General features: G+C 36.7%; 1 protein-coding gene across 5 annotated transcripts in view; it reads left to right on the top strand.

Moving 5' to 3' along the window:
- Positions 1 to 18533, top strand: part of bend5 (BEN domain containing 5) — a 408562-nt gene that overhangs the window by 264268 nt on the left and 125761 nt on the right. For all 5 annotated transcript variants that reach the window (XM_048211503.1, XM_048211504.1, XM_048211501.1 and 2 more), the window contains one exon: positions 17150 to 17189. In XM_048211503.1, coding sequence (XP_048067460.1) covers positions 17150 to 17189 — 40 coding nt within the window. The remainder of the gene's footprint in view (positions 1 to 17149; positions 17190 to 18533) is intronic.

The raw sequence follows: 18533 nt of genomic DNA, 5'->3' as shown, positions 1-18533 counted from the left end.
AGCATTAGTGCTCATGGCTCAGTGTGTATGTTTCACATTTGATAGGCTGAGCTTGAAACATATTTGTTGAGTCGTGATTGTATCTCTATTTACTAGTGCTCCTACTCAGATAAATTATGATTCCCATGGCAATTATGCATGTTAATGAAATGGCATTAAGTTTTATATTGGCACATATTTTGTAATATATAATGCAGTTTTAATACGGTTCAAATAATGTTGAAAATGTACTTTTTGATTCTTTGAATTTGGCTTTAGTCGTTGGGATAGATATTCTGTTTGAAATTATTTGTTGTAACTTTGTAAAGAACTTAATTTAATGAAAAATGATTAATACAGTCATGTGAAAAAGAAAGTACACCCTTTTGAATTCTATGCCTTTATGTATTACGACATAATAAAACATGATATGGTCCTTTGCAGGTCTTAAAATTAGGTAAATACAACCACGGATGAACAACAACACATAACACTGTGTCATGGTTTATTTAACAAAAACTAGGCCAAAATGGAGAAGCAATGTGTGGCAAAATAAGTCTCATAGCACCCTTACTGCTTCCATAGGTATTAAAGTGTTAGTTCACCCAAAAATGAAAATTCTGTCTTTAATTACTCACCCTCATGTCGTTCCACACCCGTAAGACCTTTGTTCTACTTCGGAACACAAATTAAAGGTGCCCTAGAACTTTTTTTTAAAAGATGTAATATAAGTCTAAGGTGTCCCCTGATTGTGTCTGTGAAGTTTCAGCTCAAAATACCCCATAGATTTTTTTTTATTCATTTTTTTAACTGCCTATTTTGGGGCATAATTAGAAATGAGCCGATTCAAGGTGTGTGGCCCTTTAAATCTCGTGCTCCACGCCCACGGAGCTCGCGCTTGCCTTAAACAACATAAAAAAAGTTCAAACAGCTAATATAACCCTCAAAATGGATCTTTACAAAGTGTTCGTCATGCAGCATGTCTAATCGCGTAAGTATATTTTGATGTTTACATTGATTCTGAATGAGTTTGAGGCTATGCTCCGTGGCTAACGGCTAATGCTACACTGTTGGAGAGATTTATAAAGAATGGAGTTGTGTTTATGAATTATACAGACTGCAAGTGTTTAAAAATGAAAATAGCGACGGCTCTTGTCTCCGTGAATACAGTAAGAAACGATGGTAACTTTAACCGCATTTAACAGTACATTAGCAACATGCTAACGAAACATTTAGAAAGACAATTTACAAATATCACTAAAAATATCATGTTTTCATGAATCATGTCAGTTATTATTGCTCCATCTGCCATTTTTTGCTATTGTCCTTGCTTGCTTACCTAGTCTATTGATTCAGCTGTGCACATCCAGATGTTCTGCCCTTGTCTAATGCCTTTCATAATGTTGGGAACATGGGCTGGCATATGCAAATATTGGGGGCGTACACCCCGACTGTTACGTAACAGTCTGTGTTATGTTGAGATTTGTTCTTCGTAGGTCTTTTAAACAAATGAGATTTATATAAGAAGGAGGAAACAATGGAGTTTGAGACTCACTGTATGTCATTTCCGTGTACTGAACTCTTGTTATTCAACTATGCCGAGGTAAATTCAATTTTTGAATCTAGGGCACCTTTAAGATATTTTTGATAAAATCCGATGGCTCAGTGAGGCCTGCATTGAAAGTAAGTTTACTTAGACTTTCAAACTCCCAGAGAGGTAATAAAAATATATTTAAAACAGTTCAACCTTAATGTTATGAAGCGACGAGAGAATACATTTTGTGTGCCAAAAAAAAAAACGACTTTATTCAACAATATCTAGTACTCGTCTCTGAACTAAACACTGCTTCATGAAGCTTCGAAGCTTTACGAATCTTTTGTTTCAAACAAACGATGAACGATGCGAGAGACTGATAAAGTCATACAGTCATATTTTTTTTTTTTTTTTTTTTTTTTTTTTATGTCCTGATATCTAAAACCATAGAATTCAAACGGGTTTCTTTTTCACATGACTGTGTATTATATATTTTTATGTCTTAAATATATATAAATATATTGGTAAGACCAATAAAAATCAGCAGGCTAATACAAATTGAGAGAATTGTTGAGCCCTGAGTTTTCTTTCAATAATCACTAATATACTGAATGGAGTTGTGAAATAAAACTTTTTTTTATTCTTGATGAAAGTGTTTTGTTTTGTTTTGTTTTGATAGGACAAACCAAAGACATCTCAGTGTTGTCAGAATGAAATATCACTTCATTTTATCCCTGTATTTATGCAATCAGTACACATATAAATCATAATATTGTGGCCACTGAAATTTTGTTCTGTTTTATGACTTTATTATTATCGTGTTAATCTAGAGTCCCCATTTCTTTGTGTGTGTGTGTGTGTGTGTGTGCGTACATTATAATCCAGGTATTAAAAAGTCTGTATCAGTCTAACAGCATCTGTTGCTCTGTCACGTTGCCTTATCAGTTTTTACCGCATTACGTTTACATGGAACATATAGGCTGTCATTTTCCGTCTTATCTCTCGCAGCAGAGGACACAAAATTCAACTTTTCTGCTTCCTTTCTTTTCCGTCTCAATGCATGTTGAAGCCCCATGGTTTTGCATTATCCAGAGATACAGCAGATGTCATTCATATTGGTATTAAACATGAAATAGGTCATCCTTTTCTACTTCGTTTAAAAGAAAACCTTATCTAATGAATGACTGACATGCCTTTGGGTTGTGAAAATGGTTTCGGTTTTTATGAAACCAAATCGGCTTCGTAGATGTCTACAAATCGGTGATTTTGCCCTTATAGTGTCATTAGCTGCAGTTAGCATTCCTCTAGAACACAGCGGCATGTTTAACTTGCTTTACTCGGTGAGATGTTCTGAATGCCAGCGGGACAGATTGATAACTCAGACAAATCCTGTCACTATAAATCCAAAACATTTTCCGCCTTTAGTCACAGTTGTCAGGGATAATGATGTCCTACAATGCTTTCTCCTTTTCTGTGGCTTTAAAATGCCATTTAGAGAGAGAAATAGTCATTCAGACGCCCGTGAGCTCTGGCCAGAGCGGCTCCTTTAATCTCCGCAACACACAAACACACACGGATATGTGTGATTGCCATTCAAACATCACATTTCTCCCTCATTTTGCTTTTATTCGCTGCCATTTTTATGAATTAGCTGAAGAATGATGCATTATAATTAGTGCATTTGTTTCTTCAAAGTTCTTTTAGGTTCAGTGTCTAAAGGCTGGGTCTAGACAAAGCGTCTAAAGTGTGTCCATAGAATGAACCCGTATGACTTTCTTCTGTGGAAAACAAAAGAAAATATTTTGAAAAATGTTTTTTTTTTTTTTGTCAATGCAATGAAAGTCAAAGGGGTCTAATGATTTTTAAGACCTCACTGAGTTTCACTGAATGGGCAGAACAGTTGAATCATTCATGAAAATATCTTCTTTTGTGTTCTGCAGAAGAAAGAAAGTCATAGGGGTAAGCAAATGATGACTGAATTTATATTTTTGAGTGAACTGTCCCTTTAAATCAGATTTGCCCCTATTTAATTAAGAGAAAAACATAGGTTCAGTTTTCTTTCAGGTCAAGTACGTCATGGCAGTTTAAAGAGAATCTTGCTGCAAGTTCATTTGAGTTAGTTAAACAGTCAATTTGCTTTTAAGGAGTTACTGAGTAAGTAACGAGTTTGGTTTAGTTATGGAGATATTTAATGAGAACTCTATCGCCCCCTTGTGTACTGAGCTTATTTACCCCCACAGTAACTCAAGAATGCATGTTAAGGGGCGTAAGCCAATCGTTCACATCTGTGTTTGTGTACCTGCAGAAAGTATGTTTATATCTTTATTGTGCATGTTTCATTAGAGCATGCTACTGTGACAATACTATTTATCTTTACAATCTTTCATATAGATAAGGAATTTCTGTGCCTGGGAAAGATTTTGTATTTATTTATTTGTGTGGCTGATGCAACCAAGGCCACACAGATGGTGAAAATAATAATAGCCAATATTATCATTGCTCATTTTTCACAATCCAGTCAAATCTTGACAGATAAAAGTCTCTCTCCCCAGTATCTGCCACTAAATATTCTTTTGTAGTTTTAATTTTGGAAATACACCATTTTGTGGACTTTAAATGTGTGCAAATGCTGTTTGAGGTTGCCATTTAAAAAAAGCATGAAACTCCTATCATACATAGAGGTCGCTACAGTGGACAGCTATTTCAAAAAGCATTTTCTTGCATATAGCATCAATAGCTATATTTCAGTTACAATTCATACCATTACTGTGACTGTTGTTTTTGAAAATACTTCATCTGCAGTAACTATTGTGACTGTAAATAAATGTATTTGTGTTATTAGAATGTAATTTGCATTAACATCAATAAAGTAATGTGATTGCGTAATGTATGTGACTTGTAATGCATTACTTTACTCGTAACATCAAAAACGTTATGTGATTACGTAATGTGACTTGTAATACATTACTCGTTACATCAAAAAGTAATATGATTACATAATGCACATTACTTTTATTGCATTACTTTACCCGTAACATCAAAAAGTAATCTGATTACGTAATGCATGTTACTTGTAATGCATTACTTTAGTTGTTAGATCAAAAAGTAATTTGATTACATAATACGTGTTACTTGTAATGCATTACTTTACTCGTTAGATCAAAAGTAATCTGATTACATAATGCATGTTACTTGTAATGCATTACTTTACTCGTAACATCAAAAAAGTCATATGATTACATAATGCATCTTACTTATAATGTGTTACTTTACTCCTTACATCAAAAAGTAATCTGATTACGTAACGCACATTACTTGTAATGCATTACTTTACTCGTAACACCAAAAAGTCATTTGATTACATTATGCATGTTACTTGTAACGTGTTACACTACTCATTTCAGATGAGATTAAAAACACCTGATCGCTGGCTTTTCTCAGAGGAGAGCTATGTTAGAAATGTGCCCATCTTGAACATAATCAGAATTATCAGCTAACAAGGGTAAATCGACATACTCCGGTACACTGGAGGGAGCATCTGAACTGGGTTTCCACAGTTTTTCCATTTTTGAAAGATTTGTAGTAATCACATTAGGAAATGACTGTGGCCTTGCACATGTACTCTAATTCTCTGATGGGTCACCCTGAAGTGATCAGTGTAGTCGGCTGAATTGAACAAACAATGGTGGACTAAATTAAGAAAAAATGTCAATTAAAAATATATTTCATTTGACAATTTTACCCAGTTTTGTGTGTTTACTGTGTATTTATATGAGCTTCTACCTGTGTAAAGCGTCCAGACCAGTCACTTATAAGACACTATATTGATTAGGTTGATGCCTTAGAAGGTAGCTGCCTTGGTAGTAGACAGCAAATCAAGTTTTGGATCAGAGCTGGTGTTTCTGCTCTTCTGTCTGGCACATACAATAGATGCTCTACCAAATCCAATTTCCCCCAAATGACTTTTCAGTCAGCGAAAACTGACGATAATGTAGTAACTGATGTACTCCAACAGATTATCCTGACTGCTCAAAACCAATTTAGTCAGATCAGTTTCTTTTGTTAATCAGAGTTATGAATCATAAAGCTTTTTGATCAATCATTTTTTCATTCTAATGCTGTACTGTTGGCACAACAGGGCTTCCATCATCTGGTATCATAGCAACAGATGCATCAGAAAGGTGCTTTTATCTGAAGCGCAACAAAAGAGACTTTCGAAGGCAAAAATTACAGCATGCACAATCCGCGAATGTCTCAGGAGGGTCACCGTAACTTTCAGCCTTTTTAGATAATTTTCGAAGTACAATAAACCTTCTCATGAGCTGAGGTTATGACATGTGATGTGAAATCGTCCCACAGCACTCCCCATAGCAGTGTGTTGTGTTGGGCAGGATTACACAACAGAGCGTGTCGCTCCTCTCAGAGCCAGCGGGAGGTCATTGATCTCACGTCTCTGTAAATATCAGTTCATGCGTGTCGCCCATGCGGCTCCTCATCTAGAGGGGGTTTGTTGGGGTCTAGTGGTGAGAGAGGACAGTAGGGTTGGAGTTCACATGGGCATCCTGCATGTTTTAGATGTGCCAGATATTTTCATGTATTCAAACATCCTCAAAGACAACACTGCTGGAAGAGAATACCCGCCAGATGCTGCTAGATTTCAGCAGTGGTGTTTAATGCAGTCACTCCTACTAGCCACTTTTTTGCGGGTTGAATTTTATATATAATGTAGCCTATACATTTTTCACTTGTAGTGTTTTAAAAAAGCATTGGAAATAATAAACTAAGTGCAATGCAGTGTTGTCAAAATTATTGATTTTTCGATACATATCGATACTGAAATATCTGAAACGCTTCAGTACTCGTTTTCCGCAGAATAAATACACGATACCAGCTGCTCTTTCTTGCTCTCTCATCTCTCTGACAGTGAGTTGACACACTAAAACCCACCTCCCCTCACTTACTCATTTCATTTGCTCCAAATTCATATTGTTGGAGTTTCAGGGCTTGAATTTCGATGTGGGATTGCATGTATTGCGCATGATTTTACTCATTCCCGCAGATTTTGTGCTCATACCCAAAGTGCACGTACATAAAGCCGCCTCTTTTTCGCAGCCTATTTTATTTAAACAGTGAAATACACACAAAAAATGTCAAAATGCTGGTCTTGCTGAGTATTCGCGTAAATAGTCAGTTATGTTTGAAGTGGACACAAACGGTTGAGAAAGAAAACGCATGTGTAACAGCGTAATGGATCAGTACATCAGTTCTTAAAGGGAGAGCAGCCAAATATACCTGCTGCCAAATTGAGATAATATTAAAAATATCTATATGGCAGTTTTTCCCCATAGTATTGATGTCAAAATTCTTCGGAAAACCACTAGCCACAGTGGCTGGTGAGCAGAAAAGTCAATGATATACACTGTAAAAAAAAATCCCAGAAACATTACGGTAAAAAACCAGCAGCTGTGGTTGCCAGAACTTTACCGTAAAAAATACAGTAGCAACGTAAAAAAAAATCTGTTAAATTTACGGTAAAATAACGTATTTCATTAACTGATATAATGTTAATTTACCAACCTAATGAAGTACTAATATCTGTTTTGTACCTTTATAATACACTGACAGTCACCAAACACAGTGGTGATAAGAGTCACATGATGAATCAAAGTTCATCACAAGCAGATTTTCCACAAGCTGAGAAGGACAACACTAACATATAGAAGATGCACACAGTGTCATTCACACACACACACACACACTAAACACCATCATGGTAACATGCATGAAATTTTAAAAATGCAATAAACATTAATTTAACAACATTAGATGTAACATAAAACCCTAATGTACATAACTGATTAGAAAAAAATTTAGAAAAACTAAGAAGAAACAGAGGTATTTCAATGAAAATACATCAAATGTGAAGCGTCACACAGAGAAATGTGGGAATGTCAATTTACGTTTTTTCACTGTAAATTTTACAATGAATTGTTATTTTTCACTTCCAAAAACTGTGAATTTAACGGTATTTTACCGTAAAATTACATTAAATGTACCGTTAGATTATCCGTTATTCACCGTAATAGTACGGAAACTTTCTTAAACCAATTGACAGTTTTTCACCGCAGCATTTTTACAGTCTTTTACTATTAAAATCACGGTCATTTTTTACAGTGTATAATATCCAGTGTTTTTATATCGGCCATATTAAATTTTGTCATGAATTGGCGTATTTTATAAATGCATTGGCATGTTATAATGCATGTTGTATGTTTGAATGATTTATGAAGGATCATGGTCTACACTGTAAAAAATGACCGTGATTTTAACAGTAAAAGACTGTAAAAATGCTGCGGTGAAAAACTGTTAATTGGTTTACAGAAAGTGTCCGTACTATATACGGTGAATAACTGTAATAGATCTAATGGTACGTTTAATGTAATTTTACGGTAAAATACCGTTAAATTCACAGTTTTTGGAAGTGAAAAATAACAATTCATTGTAAAATTTACAGTGAAAAACCATATATTGACATTCCCACAATTCCCTGCGTGACACTTCACATTTGATATATTTTCGTTGAAATAACTCTGTTTCTTCTTAGTTTTTCTCATTTTTTTCTAATCAGTTATGTACATTAGGGTTTTATGTTACATCTAATGTTGTTAAATTAATGTTTATTGCATTTTTAAAATTTCATGCATGTTACCATGATGGTGTTTAGTGTGTGTGTGAATGACACTGTGTGCTCCTTCTATATATTAGTATTGTGCTTCTCAGCTTGTGGAAAAGCTGCTTGTGATGAACTTTGATTCATCATGTGACTCTCATCACCACTGTGTTTGGTGACTGTCAGTGTATTATAAAGGTACAAAACAGATATTAGTACTTCATTAGGTTAGTAAATTAACATTATATCAGTTAATGAAATACGTTATTTTACCGTAAATTTAACAGATTTAAAATGTAAAATTCACATGTAACTCCGTAAGTATGTTTACGGTTTGATGTCATTTTTACAGTATTGTTCTGGTAACCACAGCTGCCGGTATTTTTCCGTAGAAACAACGGGATTTTTTTTTACAGTGTATTTTAATATATTTTAAAATGTAATTTATTCCTGTGATGGCAAAGCTAAATTTTCAGCATAATTACTCCAGTTTTCAGTCACATGATCCTTCAGAAATAATTCTAATATTCTGATTTGCTGTTCAAGAAACATTTCTTATTATTATCAGCATTGAAACAGTTGTGCTGCTTAATATATTTGTGGAAACTGTGATTCTTTTTTTCGGGATTCTTTGACAAAGAACAGCAAACAGAAAAGAGCAACATTTATTTGAAATAGAAATCTTTAGTAACATTATAAATGTGTTTGCTGTCACTTTTTATGCATCCTTACTGAGTAAAAGTATTAATTTCTTTAAAGATTCTTACTGACCTCAAGCTTTTGAACGGTAGTGTAGATCCACATTCATCAATCATTCAAATTAAACTAGACACAAACAGTCAATATTTAATGCACTAGTTTAATTTGTCACAACAAAAGCTGCTACAAAGAAGAAATTTGCTCATAAGTTGCCAAGGTAACAGTGGGAGTAATACATGTCTTTGGCCACTAGCTTCTTGTACCAAACAGCACATATTAGATGATAAACCTTGTACCCTTCAGAGTGCTCAAGTGCTCTGCCCAGAGCAGGTCACCATAATGGTCACTTCAGGTACTGTATGCAGGCCCAACTAATCACACCATATATAGACACAAACTCCTAACTCCCTGCACAGATTGATATCAGCCCCCTCTTGCAGCTATAAATCCAATTGTAGCTTCCAAAATGATTACAAGTTTTTTTTGTTTTGTTTTTATCAACCACCCATTCTCTCTCTTCATACACCTGTCCATCCTCGCATCCTCTGTCTCTCCTCCAGCCTCTATTCACACTTAACTCACTTTGATGCTCCATTTATCACACAACAGAACATCCCGCAGGGAATGAATTTTCTTCCGAGGGTCCGGCCCAAGACGCTCCACTCCTTAGAGAGCACAATGATGTCTGCTCTTATTCCCATCTGATGTCATATCTCTTTTAGGATTTAGATGCTTTTTTTTTCTTGCACTTCTCATCTGACATGCATACTTCAGTCCAGTTGGGTAGGAACCGGAGAGAGAGAGAGCGTAGGAAGAGTTTGGTCTTGTGGCCTTTAAGGGCGATCTTTCAGAGGCAGGACCTGATAGAGCATGGGAGTGGATGATGGAGAGGAGTCTTTACCGCCAGCAAGAGCTGCCCTTCTAATTGGCCTTTATAAATATTTAATGGCATCAAGATGAAATTCAATCATGGCTTTTAAGTGCTGAATAGGTTGAATGCAGAGTTAACTGTGGGGTGATTAGATTTCTCTGGTCTGGGGCTGCAGTCCTTCTGCAGGTGGGCAGCAAGACGTTTCAAGTCTAAGGAGAGCAGGCGCTCTCCTATGAAATGAATCTTTTATTTGTTGTGGTGTATTTTTAAAACCAAGTTTCTCCTGGTCACGCGATACAGTAACCCCAGCAGACCGTCCTGACTCTCTTCTCCACAGCTGATCCGGCTGTCCGTTTCACTCTCCAGACAGAAACCGAATAGAGCTTCCCTTTGTAATGGTAAAATAAGGATGCTATTGTGATATAAAACATGTTTTAATTGCAAATGTATTTGATCTAACATGAATTAATGTGACTGATATTGCTTTTTCAGTAGTTAATACTAATGCCTACTGGATAACCAGTGGCCAATATATTGTTTACTTCCATTGTCAACAAAATAATGTATAATTATTATTATTTATTTATTTTATTTTTTTATTTACTTTACTTTTTTTATTTATTTATACACATGCCATATATTATATTATATTATATTATATTTATTATAATAGTGTTACATTTTAAGGGTTTGTTGTGGAGTGTGGGGAGCTAAAATACATGTTTATAGTGTTTATAATATTTGCAAACATTTCGCTTCATTTGTATTTTACATTAATTTTGAATGTAGTAATGAAATGTGACTTATACACAGACTTGTCTGTTTTGTTTTTTTTTCTTCTTTTTTCTCAACAATGCAATTTTGACCACTCTATTATTAGTTGATATTATAATTGTCCATATATCTGTAATTGGCCTAATGAAGAGTTTGAAATGCATTGTATCATTTGCTTTTAATTTCTGCCACACAATGAGGTATTTTACATGACAAAGCATCCCATATTCAGAGCATGATGAAGAGCGTTACAGTGAATCTGACAGTAAGTGCTCAGTGAAGAGAGAGACCCAGGGGAAGATGACCTCATCGTGAGCTCATCCCTTAGATCTGTGCTATAAAAGAGGGAAGCATCTTCCCAGAGGGGAGAAAGGTGAACCGAACGCTAGATGGAAGCGAGAAAATAGAGAAGTGTGTATATGTGTGTTTTTGTTCACCGATGACTCACCTACACAGGAGTGTTTCCCTCTCTAAGATGAAGTGAGTCAGATTGTTGACTCACTCACATTTCTCTCTTTTTCCTCTTCTTTTCCTCTTTATGGGAAGGTTGGCGTCAGACAGAGGGGTCCTTGGGGGATTGATGCCAATGACTATGACTCCTGCTACTGGGACTATGGCAGATGGTTTAAATAGTCCAGCGTTAATCTGCCTTACCTCATCACCACTGGGCTGTGTGTGTGTGTGTGTGTGTGTGTGTGTGTGTGTGTGTGTGTGTGTGTGTGTGTGTGTGTGTTCATAAAGGGAGGGGTGTCCGCTGGGGTCTATAATTCATGACATATCCCCACCATCAGCTAGTTTATGGCACAGAACGAGTTTATCCCTGAGTAAACGTACAAAGTCTGCTTCCCTTTTCCCTAAATTGCTAATAAAACTTTCTCTTTACTGTGTATCCGATATTTCAAGTCAAATAATTTAGCCTGCAGTCACCATATGTATTTTTAAATGAACTGTTAAGAAGGGGAGCTCAGGTTAAACTCATTATATTGACCTTACATGCATGTGAAATGAGACTCAAATTGTTGGGTATATTTTTCAATAACGGCCCCCACCCATGATAATCATCTGCAAATAAGAAGAGTAAATTCAGGGGGAAATATTGCAAATGGGTTTTCAGGGAGGCTGTGCATGAATATTTAATTCTGTTATAAGACGAAAGGTTCAGTAAATGAATGACTTTTTTTTTGGTCTGTCTGGTGGCCAGCCCTCTTAATTGCAGTTGTGCAGTTTTGCACCTTGCAAAGATTAAGACTCTTTTAAAAAGGTGCGGATGCCCCTGATAAGATTAATGACATTTTAAGAGGAAAGTTTGGGATGTCTGGCCTATTTGCAGTTTTGGACCGAAAATAGGTCAAGCGAGGGAGGAAAAGAAAAGTTTCAGCAAACTTTTTGCAATATTAAAATAGAAATAAAAAATAAGAATTTTAGTGTATATATATATATATATATATATATATATATATATATATATATATATATATATATATATATATATATATATATATATATATATATTTTTTTTTTTTTTTTTTTTTTTTTTTTTTTTTAAATAATATATATTTGATTTACTAATAATATATATTATTTTATAATAATATATATTTTATTTAAATAATATATATACAGTATACTGTATATGCACTGTGAAATATAAATTATCACAACATTTTTTCTTTGTCAAATCAACTTAAAATATTAATGTGGTTCAGATAACATAATATTTAGAGTTTCAATTATGCAAACAATTGAAGTCTCTACAATATAGCCTCATTTAGGTAAAAGCGTGTGCGTGTGTATTCTGAGAGGTCTTTGTTATGGCTTTGGTAATTGGGCAGAGTGCATTGGGTTTTTGACATAGGGTGAATGGCTTTCACCCCAGCAGCTGTTGAGGTGAGCAGGCATCCCGTGTGTCACAGCCTGTGTCTGAACCCCGATCTCCCAGATCTGACTTTCGGCACCATTTGCCATCTCTCTCCTGTCTCTTTCACCTGTGGCTGTGTCTTCTGGTGTTAAAATAGAATAGATATTGTGTTCCATTCAGAATATAGAACGCCTTTTGACTCCAGTGAGGCCCGGGACACCCACTGTGCGCTCCTATGCAGACTGCCACTGTTCTGAGGGGATTCCTTGGCACTCTTTGATAAAGATTAATACAATCCTATTTTCATGCCTAGGATTGCCTCTCCTAATGTGATTCTCTCTCTGTCTCTGTATTTCCTTTTCCCCTGTTCCTGGAAAATGCTAAGTACCGTATCCATGTCACTTGTATCGCTTATATATATGAGTAACCTTTGTAATCTGAAGAAAATATGAGTTTATGTGCATGTATGGTCCTGTGGACTTTAGAAGAATGTGTAAATCTTCAGCAACAATATGGATCATGCCTAATTGGATCAATTGAGTTGTTTACGTGAAGGCTTTTCATTCTGATTGAGCAATCAGTTGGATTATTAAGAGATTATTGCATGTAAACATAGCTACTTTGAGCTAAAGAGATTTTTGAGTATCTTGTATCCATTTTCCATAGATTTATTGTAAGAGAGCAGGACTCGGCTGTCAAAAATGGCTTCACAAGATTAGCATAAGAGAATGCACTGCATGTAGCTGTAACTGACAGAATTTAATCAGGAAGTACAGGGCCAAAAGTGATATCAGTGGGGTGAAGGCTCATGTCAATGGACAGACAGACGCATTGCAGCAGCTACTGGCTTTTTCCACTTGCCGTTTCTGTCTTAAATGCTGGATCTGTACCAACAAGGCCAAGCAAAACTAACAAAGGTCAGATCAAAGGAATGGAGCAACTGGCCTTTTTCAGAGCCTCTAATTGGCGTAGAAGAAAGGAAGCTCTCGACTGGTTTGAACTGTCAGTGGGAGAATTCACAATTGCGTCCAGTGATAGAGCTGTATACTCATGTTGTTTAAGTGCCTGGTTCATTTTGATGCAAATCATCTCCTTTAAATGAAATGCCTTTTACAACCTTATTTCCATGTGGTAATAGTGCAAGACCAATACCAAATAATTAGACTTCTCTTGTTCTCAGGCTCTGGGGAAAGGGGGATTTTAGTGGGGCCGCTCTCTGTCATGGATCGTTTCATAAAGACTAACATTAGCTGTGTTCTGAAAACAAGTGAGCTGCCTACTTAGAAAGCATTTAAGGTATTATAGACATGCTCATGACGTGAAGGCGACCTTGTAAGATACCAAAATTTGGCCAAATTCTAAAGCAGCAATGCATAAATCCAAGACGGCAGCCAAGAAATATTGTCAGTCATTATACTTAATTTATATACATTTCATTCAATTTTGTACATCTTACTTAATAATAAAGAATTAGCTTGAAAACAAAGTAACCTCAAACTGTATCATTTGTAAATGCTGTGCGCTTTGTGAGAAGAGTGCTATTTGTGCGGTGGTTTCATTTCACTTAGAATGCAGCCTATGTAGGCAGTAAACAACAAGGTTTTGAAGCAGTGATATTGACTTTCTGATCCCATGACTCTGATATGTAAATGTATGCACATATATTGCAAGTTAACTAGTGTTTAAAATGCAAAACAAAGCTTTGTATTGAAATGATCTTTAATATTAATGTATGTTTTAGTGTATTGCAGTGCATCTCTTTCAGTTTTACTTTCCCTGTTCTTAGGATCAGCTCAGAAGCAAGGAGGCTGTGTTGTATGTGTCTTTTTCACCAGCAGGGGGCGATCTGAAAAGAAAACAATAGACATAATTTCAAGAGTTTGTCAAAACAAAATCATTTGCAACTAACCTTTAACGCCAACTACTATTATATTACACTGTATACACTTAAAAGTGTATATTTTAAGAGTAGAAGAAAATGCTCAGTGAGAGTTAGCACCTATTAGTCATGACTCATATCATCCAATTATTCATAAACACCACATTAACACATACTTTTTTGACAGGTGCTGACATATTTTATGCATATATTATACTGTTTTTATTATTTTTAGCAGATTGCACTTCATATACTGTATCCCCACAGTACTGTATTGCTAACAAGCACAATGCATAACACAACACACTCCACATACATTACAAGCACACAGTGATTGTTCATTAAAACTGATTCAGTAACTCTCTTTTCATATTTTCAGACTTTGCTCCCAATCTTAGAGCGCTAAAAAAAAGAACATTTTATGAATTCAAAACCAAGTTAAAGCCCTGTGGCTTCAATGGATAAGTGCTAATCGTCAGGAAATGACCAGACATTGAAAAGCAGAGCTGAGTGCATGTGTGTGCGTGAATGATATCAGTGTATGCTCTCTGCTCTACTATGCGTGTAGTGGCTCTCATGTAAAAGGACCTGCAGTACTGTTACCCAAGAGTGTTAAAGTACAGCTCTTGAGCTGCCTGCCCTCACAGTATGTGTGTTATGTGTGTCCGCCTCACACTGCAGCGTGCCATTGAGGACGCCATCAGTCTTTGATTGGGCACTTATCGATCTGAGAGTGTGACCTGTGTGGATTGCTGTAGCCTCTGCCACGCCCTCTCTCCAAGAAACGACCCGCATCTACTGCAGCACATGAATACATAACTCGCAAATGGCAATGGATTATGTTCACAAACACACACCATACATCAAGCTATTCAGTTAGCAGCACAAGGAGTGGGTTGAAGTACAAGTACCCAAAGTATTATATATGTATAATTATTTACGATTTATAATATCATATTATATAATATCATATAATAATATCTAGGGAGTTTTTTTTTTCTTTTTCTCCATAGGGTTTTTAACTGAATATTCATCCAATGAAGGCACATGACAATCAATTAAAAATGATGGTACATTAGAAAACTATTAGCTTGTAGCCATTAAGTATAAAAGTATCGAAAGTATAGCAACACATTTTGCAAAAAAGATACTTACAGTTTTAGAATGTACACCATCTCCATGACACCATGGATTCACAATGCTTTATGGGATTGAGTGGTCACTGCTGAGCTTTTTTAGCACAATTGACTGTTCGCAAAGACCCACCCTTTTATTTACTGTTGCTATGTCCAACAAGCCTTGCCACTCTCATGCCACACATCATGTTCTCATGCAGTAAATAATACATAGCATTAAAGAAATTTAAACAATAAATACCGTTTTGCGGCTTTTTAATGTGTCGTGACAAAGCGCCTTAGCACCTCAGTTCAAGCGGCTCATGAACTGATCATCTCTTCCTACTAGTTAATTTATAGCATCAAATAAACATGAATGAACATCAGAAGGAATGTTGTTTAAACTATGGAAAGACGTCAGTACACACCATTTTTCAAGTTCAAATCCACCAACGTTAAAGCTGCAGTCCGTAACTTTTTTTGGTTACAAAATTATCCAAAATAATTTTTTGAGCAAGTATATAACCAGCCAGTGTTCTGATTCACAACGGTAAGCTGGTAATAATGTGTTCTAATCCAAGTGGTACTGGTGGGTTTCTGTGGGAAATTCGAGCATGCCGCCGTTCATCTTTGCGTTACGTTTACATAAAGGAGTCCCAGCTAGTAGGCTATATAGCATGTGAGGATGCTGCAGGTGGCTGATCATTTATAGCCTTTTCTCACAGCCACTGGAATTATTAAATTTACCATTTTGATGATGGATTTTATGGTATGGACAAATTAACGCTAGAGATTAGACTGTACAGAAATTGAAATCTACAGGTAACGCTAATACACACTAAATACACGTAGTTACGCAATTCTGATGTTGCTAACATTAACAATTGGAGAACAAAGTATAATAATTTGCATTGTTTGATGTGATATGAGCTAAGCAATCGTTAGATTTAATCACCATTGGTAGTGCGATTTACTGTAATGTTTTTTTTTTCTCAGTTGGTCAGAACAAAAGTGGCAGATTTGTTACTTACTTGTTCAGATGACATTTTCCGGTGAAAATACTTATTTTGGTCATACTTCCAAGACTACAGTCTGTGATTCCGAAGTACAGTATCCACACCGTTGTGGTGTCTGACAGCAAATATTAGATTCATCCGCGCTGAGGAGCCGTGCACATGCACAACCCACGTAAAGATGATAATTGCGCAAATAACTGTAATTGCAGGTTTCAAACAGAGATGGCGACAAAGAGGCAAAACTTACAGACTGCAGCTTTAATCTACTAAGTTAAGTCCCCTCACTGCTTTGTCTGACAAAATGGCAGATTTGGCATTATGATTGGTTAGATCGTTTCCATGGTAACCAAAACATCTCTGATAGGCGGATCACTCTCTGATTATGGATTATATAATTTTTATTTGTTATTGACCAGTTTTTTTTTTTTTTGTGTGTGTGTGTGTGAACATGTTTGTAGGAAAGCGTTGTTTGATTCAACCTCTTTTTCTATGAATGGGCCTAAAGAGAAATGTAAGATTAGAACCATTCTGTTTCACAGAGTTATATATATGCACTGTATATGTATTTACATAAAACTGATGTAAAATGCATGACATACTTTTATGTCTCCAGAGAGAGATAGAGAGCAAAATGTGCTTAACAGGCAGACAGAACAAACTTTGATTTTTTGAGTAAAAAAGAAAAATGTCTCAGACTAGATCTGTTTCATCTCTCTGACGGAAGACCTCTGATGTCTCTTTGTTTCTTTTTCAGCAACAACGAAGGCTGGATCTTCTGACCATCACCAACCCCGGTGAGTATGTGTATTTTGGTTTGTGTGCATGCGTGTTTGTTATTCACTGCACAGTACACCGCACAACAACATTGTATACTTACAAGGGGCTTCACAGACGGGATTGTGTTCTAAGAGGGCATCACATGGATGGGATGAGGGGGCTTTGTGACTTCTCTTACTTCTCACAACAAGCATCAGCTGCACCCCAAGAGCAAAAACAAAGCCTTTTCTCGCGACTCGTCAGCATTTCCGTGATCCCATCGTAGCACCCCGGGCGTGCCTGTCCCAAAGCAGCGGGTACAGCCTGTGCTTCTGCGTCTCTATGGGAAGCTGAATGTTTCCTCATTGCATCTGGGTGAAGGCTAAAACTGCATTCAGAGCTCTGGGAGAGACAGATGGGGTAGCCAGAAAGGATGCAGCCCCCATATGTCTAAAATATCTGGCTGCTCTAATATACTTTGATTAAAATAATGTTTATGTAAGGCACGTGGAGTAGGCTAATTTTCCCAGCTTTGCTCAGCATCTGTTACCCAAAGCCACACAAGACTGTACCGCTGACCTTCACAACTCTACAAAAGACATGCATGGTGCAACATGGTTTTTAGCTTACCTTGTTTGAGGTTATATAATGAAAGTGACTTTTCCCCCCTCCCGATTCTATAGCCCTTGCCATTTTGGGAGGGTAATTTTGCTGATTTCAGCGAGCAGTAAAATCTACTTTTTTCTCCATAAAAACTCCACAATTGTGCACAGGCAGACTGCAGAGGGGCTCTGGAGAGCCGTTGCGCTTTTTGCTGATCTAGAACTCCCCGAATGCAGTTATTAAAACTAACCGCTGAAAGAACAACTACTAAACCGGTATTGGATCACCGGGCTACAGATGGGCCTAATGACTTATTGATGAGGTGAACGGGGTATTTTAGTTGCTATAAATGAAGAATCGCCCCTGTAAATGAGCTCATCCGTCCCTGTCTTCCTCTATAAGCCTGCAGCCCGGCTGCTTATTAGGATTCCGTGTGCAAAGTGTATATGCGACTGCGGTGACCTCTGACCTGCGTGTGTCCACGCTGAGTGTGACGGAAACTTGTTTTCCTGCTATATGGAAAGCAGCTTGCACTCTTAGATGACTGAGACAGATACTGCAACAGGACGCGCCGACTTATCCACATATTACGTAAGTGTGTGTGAAAGGGATGATAAAAATTAACATACATGTATCCATAGTCCTTAATGAGATCAAGCCATGTCCTCCCTGGTGCCCTTGGAGGTCTTTTCAGAGTACTGGGAGTGCCAGCCCCTCGGTCAGAACCTGCCGCTCCGGTTGAGGCCCTGTAGATCAGTGCCGAGGGGGGTCTCGGTGCC

The sequence above is a fragment of the Megalobrama amblycephala genome, linkage group LG12 (assembly GCF_018812025.1).
Source record: "Megalobrama amblycephala isolate DHTTF-2021 linkage group LG12, ASM1881202v1, whole genome shotgun sequence".
Classification (NCBI taxonomy): Eukaryota; Metazoa; Chordata; class Actinopteri; order Cypriniformes; family Xenocyprididae; genus Megalobrama; species Megalobrama amblycephala.
The sequence above is the reverse complement of the archived record's forward strand: the minus strand, read 5'-3'. Positions and strand labels throughout refer to the sequence as shown.